At 27.4% G+C, this 12,062-nt stretch overlaps 1 protein-coding gene across 1 annotated transcript; it reads right to left on the bottom strand.

Annotated features, from left to right (window-relative positions):
* Positions 1–4,925: 4,925 nt before the first annotated feature.
* Positions 4,926–11,326, bottom strand: LOC111034358 (interaptin-like). The gene is made up of 15 exons (XM_022315536.1): positions 10,876–11,326; positions 10,643–10,737; positions 10,486–10,573; positions 10,179–10,386; positions 9,993–10,108; positions 9,815–9,898; positions 8,682–8,834; positions 8,507–8,623; positions 8,335–8,411; positions 7,982–8,078; positions 7,566–7,889; positions 6,685–6,773; positions 6,418–6,577; positions 6,147–6,356; positions 4,926–5,752 (listed from the first exon to the last, which is right to left on the bottom strand). The coding sequence occupies exons 1-15, from the start codon at positions 11,092–11,094 to the stop codon at positions 5,672–5,674; spliced, it is 2,118 nt and encodes a 705-aa protein (XP_022171228.1). The 5' UTR covers positions 11,095–11,326; the 3' UTR covers positions 4,926–5,671.
* Positions 11,327–12,062: the final 736 nt, after the last annotated feature.

The raw sequence follows: 12,062 nt of genomic DNA, 5'->3' as shown, positions 1-12,062 counted from the left end.
ATCACTTATAACGGGTATTTCTAAATTAAACCGTATAATGAATGTCTATTTCAAGTACTTAAAAATATAGGTTATAATTATAAAATTACCCTACGATCAGGGAGCAGAAAAACGACGACGACGAGCGGCGTTTGTATATTATTTGATCTCTCGTATATTATGCATTTGCTCTCAGAAATAAAATAATATGTGTCGTACTAAATCGCCTCAGAATAGGCCATACGCATCACACACGTAGCCACCTCATGAAAAAAGAGCCACCAAAAATATGCCTTACATACAGAATTACAACTACAATCAAACATATTATCACCGAATGCAGAGACACAAAAGAGGCACGACAAAAATTCAACATACCGGAACACCTTCACGACGCTCTGGGCCCTGACGAAAAATCCATCCAAAGTATAATTTTATTTTTGAAAGATACTGAACTGTACAATCTAATTTAAGTTATCATTATATGTAAAAACAAGCCAATGATGGTCACGTTATCGAGGCTTTACTTCTTAATTAAAAAAAAAAAAAAAATATGCCCCTACTTTACCCGAGTAGCAAATTGTCTGTGACAATAAATTTTAATTTTGAGAATAAAAAGTAAAATATGTAAGCCCCAAAAGAATAAGTAATCAAACTTACGTATACATCGACTCTTCGGGTAATACATAGGATATATCTATATATATATATATTATATATCTTGAGTGCAGACGCCATACCGAGGAACTTCTTTCTTCATCTAAAACCGAACTGAAAAATCGAGATTTTGTATAAAAATTACTTGAGTAAAATGAAATATCTGAGCAAATGTTTATTGTTGCCTTACAGATTTCTCTTTTGTTCAATGAAATTATTAGAATTGTGAATCGTCTCCGACGAGTGACGACGATCGGCTTTTGCCATAGATGATAGATATTATAATATAATATGTTGTTATCAGTTTACGAGTTTTTGAATTCTTTGGATGACACGATACATTTTTTATTTCAGATTCCGAAACATAATAATATTATTCGGAGTGTATACAATTAATATTAAAATCTATACAATTCAGAACACGGAAGTCTGCGTATAGGCCATTTAAATACACTACAGTCGCGAGTCCATTTTTTTGTCCGGCATCTCACAATATTGTTTTTAGTCTTAACGGTTAAACTATAACTTAATATAAAACTTTAGAAGTGTCGAGACATGAAAAAAATTCAAAATTAGGCTTTGAAATTTACAGAAGTAATAAAAAAATGGATACTTTAGTCGTGCATATAATATTCTCTCTGGGATCGGCATTAATATGTTATCAAACAATATTATTCTATTATAGTGTGCAGTATTTGCTAAACAATTGTGTGATTATATTATACTACTACTGCACTATAGTGTAATAAATAATGTAATGTATATACAGCCGTGTTAACCTAACTAAGGCTCTCACATAAAGGTAAGTGACGGGGGAAAAAACCTTATGACCAAGGTTCGGGACTTATAGCTTTTGCATACTTTTTTTATTTATTGTAAAATGTAGCAGAGTGCAAAATAAATTCATACCAAATCTAAAATTTGAATGTGCATATTTTGCATAGTTCATACATTTTGCCGGAAACCGCTTATTTTTACGTTATTGTGCTTAATTTGCATATTTTCGAAATTTCAACTTCACAAATTTTACCCCATCTAAAAAAGAAAATAGTAATGCAGCTTACTCGCAGTCGTATGTACCTATTTGCTATATACAACTCACAACTCCTTATAATTTTCGTGGTTTGAAAGTGTGCCATCCGCCGTTGAAAAACGACTGTGTTTCAATTGTGCTACGTCGAAAACTATACCAAGTCCAACAATAATTTTAAAATCATCATTCAGCAATCTCAATGATATGGAGTTTAGTTTGAAAGAATACAGTGAAGTAAAAAAACTAAATGCACAGAACTTAACTGTTTGGGATTTTTAAATGTAACGAGAATTCTAGAAAATCATTTATTTATTGAAACAGATTAAATTACTGAATATCAAGAGTACTCATTGGCTGACTTGCAGTGTAGTCTGGCAATTGACAATAACAGGTATTGTATATAATTATTTGAAAATAATATATTATTTAATAAATCGTTTTAAATAATTTTTAGATATATATTATCCGGAGCAGTTTCTTATGGATATGATCATTTTGTAACGTATGTAAGCCATGTAAATAGATGGGAAGTGCACAAAGATTTGGCAAAAAAAATTAAAAGTACCCCTAGTTCAACAAAAATAAAACCACATGTAATTTTATATGTGAAAGAGTAAAAAAAAAGACATGTACATTGGTACAAAAGTCAACTATAGCAATAAGAGATGTCTTTTTTTTAATTAAACAAAAAGACAAAAAGGTTATATTTTATTATTTTTAAATTTATATTAAGCGTTTGTTACAAGATAAATAAAAGTAATAAGAATCAATAATTAATTAAATCAATTTTATTTTTTTCAATTTTCCTTTTACCAATAATTATATTATAGTGACATACTGACATGACTCCAGGATCCGGTACCAAAATGAGAAGAAGTCCGCAAAGGATTGAAACAGTCTGGTGGCGAAAAATGTTTTTGATGTATCGACCTGACGTTTTATAACAAATGACGAGAACCATGAACCACGATTTCTAACTTTAATAATTCAAAATTAATAGAGTAAATTTAAAATGAATGAAATTTGAAGATCTGAAAAACATAATCTATTTATTAGCAAAACAAAATAAAAATTGTTATTAATTAATGTGAGCTCTTATTTGATGGCCATGAGCTTATAATATTCAATAACCCATGCTATGTTTCTACAAATATAGAGTAAAAATAATTAATAGCCCGATATATTATGTAAAATATTTCTGTAAGTAGTATATTTAAATTGTGTATTACATAATATAATTTTAAACTATACTATAAACTGTACCTACGTATAAACAACAATGATTGCTATGATTTTTGGACTCGAAATTAAAATTAGTTAGGGGCTATTGGCAAAATGTTAGCAGCATATTTTAATTCGTAGCTCAAAAGGGGGTGTAGCATGAAGTTGGCCCCCTGTCTTATTTTTTTATTCCTGGCAGGGAACTTATTTGCAAATTCTGAAAACCAATTTGCAAAATGATAGCATAACTTTCAAAAAAAATTGGTCATGGTTGGGGGGCCAACTTCACGCACATAACAAAATAAATGTTTTACATAATTGTTTTATAAAAATAAATATAGTTAGATGGTTTTTTGGGTTGCGGTGGTGTAGCACAGAATATAATACACAAAAAAAAAGTAATGATATCATATTTTAAGTTATGAAAAAAAAACAAAATACCTGTCTACCTATTTTATGCTATATAGCGTTTATAATGTTCAGTGTTCACTGTTCACATTGTATTCATTGTAGCCCTGAAACGACGGAACTAACTATATATACTATATATATAATATATATGTACCTCTATAAAATCAATAAAAAGACCACAAAAGTTATTAATTATTTTACGGTCTAAATTATTTTAAATTCTAAACAGAGCGAACAACCTATTGATTTTCCGGTAATGTGTTTTGGTTTTTTTGTATATACCTATAAGCTATTATAATAGTATAAGCATTAGGTTTTGAGTTGCGGTAACAAAATTACCTACCTACTAATGTTTTTTTTTCTGTTTATTAGAATGTATACAATATTGGGTTTACAATAACTAGGTAGTTGAATTTAAATGCGAAGGAAATGTAACTATTTATACCTACATAATAATCTCGAAATTCTTGAGTAACTATTTCACGTACACTATATAAGTCGTAAAACAATATACCTATTATACATTATATACTACATTATATACCTATAAATAAACTCCAATCAGAACAATTTATCCAGTAACATGATTTATTCATACTATATTTAATTAAAAATAATAATAAACCATGGTTTGTACACGCACGCCCTGAGCCAAATCATCAAAATCTCGAAAATGTTGACAGTTATTTTTAGTAAAAAATGTATAAAATCTTAATTTTTTATAGCTGAGGATTAAACATTTAAACAATATTTCACTTAAGTAGTTCATAGTGGAACCAAAAAATATACTAACACAATTATGTTTATAAATATTTGAAGTTTAAATTTGAACGAAATTAGTTTTCGTACATCATGGTTTTAAATTATTGAATTAATATTTAACACAACTATTACAGTAACCTCTCTAGACACCTACTGTAGGCCCCTTCTAGCGGTACCCATTTACCCACCTTTTTATGTTATGATATAATGTACCATTATGTTAGCTTTCGGTAAAAACATAATCCTCGACGTCAAAAAAGTAAATAGTAATTGATGATTGGATGAACTATCAAAATCAAGGTTTTTCCAAATTACTTCTTAAGTATCCTTGAAATGTAAATTTTTTAAAATCCCTGCTTGTTGCACATTTATAGGTATAACATTAGAGGAACCACTATTTCAAAATTCAAGTTCTTAGGTTTTGTCATTTTTAAGAAATAACGACGAGTGCACTGGCCCCATTTGCCCCTCCCCTTTATATACTCCTTGTATTTCTGTAAAAGATATTTAGTAGAATTTTTTATGATATTCATTATGGCCCTAATATGTATCAGGTGTCAAAATATAAAATATCTAGATAGATCGATACATTAACCTATGCATTTTAAATAAAACTTGTTTTAATTTATGTTGTAATAAAAATGTACCATTTTTTTTTTAGAAAAAGTCAAAAGGATGCACCTACCCATATAATATATATATATATATATATATATATAGCCATTTTATTATTTTCCGTTTATTATTATTTATTATATTCTCTTTATCTAAACAATGAACATTTCACAATTTATAGATATATTTATTTACAACTTGAAAATCAAAATAGAATATTAGTTTATTACCTACATTCACTTTATTTAGCAACAACACACATTTTACAGGTATTAGTTATTATTTATTAAGTACCTTTGTATCACAAAAGTAACAACTTATATTTAATAAATAAAATTATTTACAATTTCTGTAATACCTGTAAATAAAAAAATTGTATTCAACAAACATATTCATAAACTTATATCACAGATTTTAGAAATAAAGATCAAATGTTTTAACATTTTATATTTGTTTGTTCTCTACGCTTGTAATTGTCGTCTTCTATCACACACAAGTTGAAGAATATAAAATTTATGCATTGGTGGTTTGTAATAGGTTAATATATAATATTATAAATTATAATATACACTAGCTTGAACACTAATTATAATTTATAATAATACTGCTATTGTAGATGTCCCACGATGTTCTTCAAAATGTTGTTAGTGGTCTTGTGGACGCAGAGTAACAAAATTAATACATTCCTCGCTTCGCTTAGAGCTTTTAATGTCTTGATTTCCATTTTTTAAGAAGTAGGTAAAAATATTTTCAAACCGTGTACTCTTATTTATTTTTTAAAACTATGGGCCTCCAGCCTAACTCACCGGCTAGTGTCTATACCACTGCAATTTATAAGTACATCTTATATTCCACAGTCCACGCCATTAACAAAAAAAAAAATATATATTTATATCATGAAGCACCTTGTAAATATACAATAAATCTAATATCACAATATTAATGTATATTAAAAATTAAGTAAAAATTATTAAATTATTGTAAGATTTTTTTTTAGTATGAATTATTTGGCGTAGATGGTATCAATAATGTTTTGTTTACAGGAGTTCCGATATTACTATATTCATCATCAACCTGTGAACAAAATAAAATATAAAATATTTAACAGATAGTTGGAAATTTTGAATTACCTAAATACGCTACGAAGGTATAGGTGGTAAAACAAAACATGAATTAATGAAATACTTGAACATATAACTTTTAAAAAAACAACTGTGATCAATACTTACTTATTTTTAATATTTTAATTTTTAATAGGTACGTATTTTTTCGCCGTCGAAAAAATATTTAACTCTTAATTCTTATACTTTATTTACATACGACATACATAAATAAATAAACAATACTTGATAAATCCTAAATAACTCTTTAAATATCTATGTTCCACAATATAATAATATGATAATAATATACATAAATACATTGTTATCTTATTGTTATTAGCCAAATAGAAACTATTTAGTCTTACCATCTGTGAATACGTTTGAATCTCATGACAATCGCAAATAAGTTGTATTGAGCACTTTAATTTTGCATCGATATTTTGTCCCGTGATTGGTACAATCAAATTAAATTTAATCATTGGATTGTTTATTGAATCCACGGTATTCACTAATCCCGCAGCTACAACTGGAGACGATTTTCCCGTTACCAAGTGTACGTTGATAAATAAGCCATGCTGTAATGACAACATTTTTAAGGGATATTTTTTTTCATTTATTTTTAAGAAAATATATTACCTTTGCAACAAAATGTAAAAGTTCTGAGCTACTATTACTACGGTAGAAACAACTGCAGTTGAAATCAGCAGACCATGCTAGACGACTAGGTGAATAAGCTACATCTTCCTGGTCTTTAAAACCCCACGTGAGAAAAATATTTGGTTCCGACTGTAGCGACCTTATGAATTAACATATTATATACATAAATAATATAAGTTTATTTTAGAATAAAATGAACGCTACAAATATTTATTACAAAGTATTTATGAAAATCAAAACACGTACTTTAAATGTTGTATACTTTCTGTTGAGAAGTTTAGACTATTAATATTGATTTCTAGTTGTGCTGAATTTTCTCGAATTATAGTAGTGTTCTAAAATGTTTAAAAATTATTTTTTTTATATTTTGATATTTAAGTTATAAATATAAATTAATTAATGAATATACCTAACTATATATTATAATTAAATTGGTAAGTTGTTTATTATTTTAGTGAAATTATAAAATACATAAGTGACGTATTAGGCAACTATTAATCGTTGGTTAGTTATACATTTTAAAATAATAAAGTTGCTTGGCCCGACGAGATTTCTACGCAACCCCTACAATAGAGAATGGCCATAGTTGCCGGATACTCAAGACAAATAAAAAAATAATAATAATAAATTATATTATATTTTCATCAGTTACCTATAATGGCAAAACAGTAGGTATTACAATTAAAACAAATTACATATTTACATTATATTTGTGAATTATTGCTTATATAAATCAACCAAATCCGCTTTTATATACGAGTGTCGTTCAGTAATTCTTAGGAGAAGGAGTAAGATTCATTTGTTTTAAATTACAGGTATATTTTAAATAGCTGATGCTAAAAATAGGTCGATGATTAATCTATTGTTTTCACTGTTAACCTTATAAATTATATAAAATATATTTTTTAAATCACTATGAAATAAATTAAAAATGTAATACTTTATCTGTTTACCAAGCTTTAAAGTCAAAATGAGAAGAAAAAAAATGATTTATAAAAAAAATAAATGATTAAGGAAATAATACCTAGTCATAATACCTAGACCTTTTATTATTTATCGTATTACAAATCAACCATCTCGCTATGCAAGGAAAACTATATAAAATAACAATACTTTTATTCACATACCTCACTTTTAGCTATGGTATCTGTAATTAAATTAACTATTGGTTTTTTGGTCCACTGTTCTTGATTTAGGATTGTTTGTCTTTTAACCATCCGATCTCTGAACATAACCAACACTTCTAGGATTTCATTTACTAGTTCTTCGAACTCCTTGTTTTCAACATTAATTTCGTTACTTTTCTTAATAGAACAAACTGCTTTTTCTACTATTTCTAAAGTGGCCACAAGGGGTTCAGATAGATCTAATGTTGTAATATCCTTAAATAGGTCCATACATATTTGAATAAACTGTACTGCCGTTTTTATATCACGTTCAGCTTGATCTACCTAAAATATTAAACACCGTTAATAAATACCATATATTTAAATAATTTCCAATCAGTACCTAATAACGTAGTCAATTAAAAGAACACTTTTACCTTATCTTTTAGCATTGTGTTTAAATAAGACTGAGAGTTCAACGTTTGATTAATTTTTAATTGTTCTTGTTGAAGCTCTTGAATTTGACTTTTTAGCCTACGGAAAAATATTACTACCAATTAACTATTGTTATTTTTATTTAAAGATACTCTCGGCAACAGTGACAATTTACTATTGAGATTGAGATTGATTCACAGATATGTATTTACATAATTATATATGACTATATAAGTGAGGTATGCTGTTACATAATACGCCGTTAACAAATAGGTACATAATATAATACATGATATAAATGTATCAAATATTACCATGTGCATTATAATTATAACTTTCATCAACTTAAATTTACCTTTTTTCTTCTGACTCCAAATTTTGATGTATTGTGATCACTTCACTTTCATTTTCTTTTGAAATGGCACTATTTGTCTATTGAATAAATAATAACGTCAGGTAAAATAAAATAATTTGTCTAGAAAGTAGAAATTAAAAAATATCTAGGTATAGTTGTACTACATATTCACCTCAAGTTTTTTTTTTAAGTTGTCATTCTCTTGCAGAATATTATCAATTTCTTTATGTCTATTTGTAATTTCATTCTCTTTTATTTCTAATATTTTAGATAGTTCCAAGTGTTGATTCTGTAATAAAATGTATAGGTAATATCATATTTAAAGCTTATTTTCTATTTAATTAAACCTTCAAGCATTTATTCTCATCTGCGTAATTAGACAGCTTTACTTCATTTTCATGTATTGTCCCTTTTAAATCTGCGATGTATTTACTATTTTCTTCCATTTGTTTTAAAAGTCCAGTTCGAGTGTCGGAAAAATTTTCCTCCAATTCTTTTAACTAAAATTAACATAAATAATTATTATTTATAAGTGTACCTATTTAATTATTTATCAATTTATATTTGTTTTATTATACATTCGTTTGCTTATTATTCAATATTATACAGCTTCTATATAAATATTTGTAAAAAAAAAATAGTTATTATATTTGTACGAAAGCTGTGGTTGTTCCGGAACAACAGACAGTGAGACAATAAAAGTCTGCAATTTATAATTTTCATATTTTCTTCTTTTGTATTCAACTTTCTTAAAAATTGTTATGTTAAAAATATTTTGAAACTCCTTTGTTTATGTGAGTAAATTTTTCAACTTAATGTATCACCGTAAATTGCAATAAGATGCTTAAAAAATTGTATTAGCATTGAATTCAGAGCATATGAATATACCCCCAAAATAGGTATGCAATTATTAAATGAAATTAATTTTTTATAACTAAACAAATAACTTTATTACAATATTGTCCATCACTGGTACAGTGTATAAATAAAAACGAGATGATTTTTATGTTCATAATATTAGACAAGACACTTAGTAATAGGAACCAAGTACAGTTCAACATATTTTATTGAAGTAAAATAATATATTTTACTTTACTGATGACCTGGCGGTGCAATACATGGAGAAATTTATGAAACGAGACTGCTCGGACTTCAGTACGCGTAAGGTATGTGTTTATGTCTGAAGGATTATTACTATATATGTTGTAAATTAATCGAAAATAGTTATACACTTATACCTATATTGTAGCGGTCTACCGGCAGGACTCCGTTATAATACTGAGCGAATAGAATAAGATGACATAGGTACCCTATACGTGTCCGAGATGCACATTTTAATAATAAAATATAAATACTGTAATGATAGGTACCTATTTCACACAATTACACTGGCTTAAATATTAGTTATAACTTATAAGCTCTTATAACTCTTAAGCTGTTTTGAGACAACATTTTTACATTAATTTTTTAAAGAATTAACCTTTAGTCCGTTATTTTGATGCTGTGGCTTGGAAGTAAGTTGTAGCAGTTTCTGGTTGTGTTCTCTGAGTGATAGCTTTTCTCTCTAATTAAATTGTAATCATTATATTAATAATATTAACTCATGACCATCAATATACGTAATAATTATATACTAAACAATTTATGATTGAAATTACTTGTAAGTCACGAATTTGTTCTTCTAATACTTTATTAGTCTCTTTATAAGCATTATATTTTGGCTTTAGTTCACTTAAAGCATGTCTTTCATTAATCAATATTTCTTTCAATTTGTCTAAATGTACAAATTTAAAATAAAATAAAAATATATCCAACTATAACTAAGTTGTAAATTATAACCATACCATGTTCATCACGTTCTTTATCCAACAATTCATTAATATCCATTATATTTTGTTCAAAAGCTTTACACTGAGCTTGTATAGTTTCCATTTGAATCTCCATACTTTTGATAACTCTGTGAGATTGTATTAGTTCAATATTCCCTTTAAATTTACTTTTATTTTCTACTAAGCTACTTTCACTATCAAATGATTCTGTGCTTTCAAATTTCTAAAATACACACATAATAAATATAAATACATATAATGTATATATACCTACTTAATATATTAGTTTTTTAGTTATTATTTCCAATGAAAAAATACACACTCTTTCGGGAAGTTTAATAGTCTTTTCATTTTCATCAAAACCTACTCTAGACAATCTTGAAATTTTTTGTAATTTTATTGGTGTTGACCTATACAAGTTAACTGAATATTTATCACATTTAAATGTAGTAATTAATTATATTAAAACTTATACAAACCTTTGTGAATGTCTTGATAAAGGTTTTTCTGGTCTTTGATGAATATTATTGTATAAATTAGATGATGTTTTCAGTTGAAATTTCAATACTTTAATCTATAAAGACAGTATTTATTGAAACATTGAATTTTTAATGCATAAATTATCAGGGCATGGGGTACTTAGGCATCAATATAAAGGTAATGAACTGCTGCATATGATAGTTTTATGTAAATGTAGTAAATTTACACATACCTTTGAAACAAGGCGGGCGTTTTGTTTTTCTAGTTCCTCGATTTTATCATGACATTGTCCAATTGTCTTGTATGATAAATGTTTTGAATGTACAGGACATGATTTATTGTGCACGAGACTCTTATTAGAACAACTGCTTGGCCGATCTGTCAAAGAACCCTTACTTGGATGCGACGAAGACATTATATTTGATCTACTTGGTGATACGTTAGTAGTCATTTTTTGTTGGAAATTTTAATTTACCGTATCTGCATAACTATGTAAGAAATTACATTAAACGTTTAATATGAAGGTATACAATACCGGTTTTAAACCATTTCAATAATTTTTTACAACTACCGCAATTTTATTTATTTTATTTTATTGTACGAACATGCGGGTAATTTAGTATTTAATCAGTATAAAATACTAAATCATCTAAATCACTAACATCATAAACACACAGAGCATAACAATCATAACCAAAACACAAAAGTAAACGATGCTCATATGTTATTGGGTGGTATTGTTGTACTGTTTGTTGCCATGGTGTCGTAACACCGCAGCTATTATACAACACCTATTCATCACCTTAGCTGTTAATACATTATTGAAATTAGAAAACATTCAATTTGATTGATGGATACTTCCAGCTAGCAGCTACGGGATAACTTTGAAACTATTCGATACACATGAACATAAAATAATTTCAACGTTTTCTTATTTCAAATAACATTATAACCAACTCTGTAATAAGTATATAGTTGATGGGCAAAATATATTTAGCATAGAACTATACAAACGTATTAAATGCAATGGCCTACCGATAAGTATATAGATCGAATTACTATAAATAATTAATACCTCCGCCTAGGACGGCTCCGGGGATATGGTTGGGGCTGGGCCGCTGGGGACTACATCATAATTTTCAGAAAACTTTCGAAGATACGTTTTTTTTTAAATTTTGAATTGAACAATATAGGTACAATATTTTATAAATACGGGTTTGAAAGGGGACCAGAGTTAGTTTTTTTTATTGAAATTATAAAAACTGTTGTTTTAGATAACTTTGTCTAACTAAATTTTAAGCAACTGATAAGTGAAAATACTCCAGGATTTTTCAGTAATTAAAAATTTAGAAATGTAGGTAATCATTTTTAAGGGCGTCACCCTTCGCCGTATAAATTTACAAAATACACGTAGGATAA

Source organism: Myzus persicae, unplaced genomic scaffold (genome assembly GCF_001856785.1).
Source record: "Myzus persicae strain clone G006 unplaced genomic scaffold, MPER_G0061.0, whole genome shotgun sequence".
NCBI lineage: Eukaryota > Metazoa > Arthropoda > Insecta > Hemiptera > Aphididae > Myzus > Myzus persicae.
Note: the sequence above shows the minus strand (reverse complement) of the source record. Positions and strands in the feature narration are given on the sequence as shown.

Coding starts and splice junctions, on each gene's coding strand:
- LOC111034358 (XM_022315536.1), bottom strand. CDS start 11,094: ATGACTACTAACGTATCACCAAGTAGATCAAATATAATGTCTTCGTCG. Junction 8,079..8,334: donor TTGGAGTCAGAAGAAAAAAG/GTAAATTTAAGT, acceptor ATTTTTCCGTAG/GCTAAAAAGTCAAATTCAAG. Junction 7,890..7,981: donor ACACAATGCTAAAAGATAAG/GTAAAAGTGTTC, acceptor TTAATATTTTAG/GTAGATCAAGCTGAACGTGA.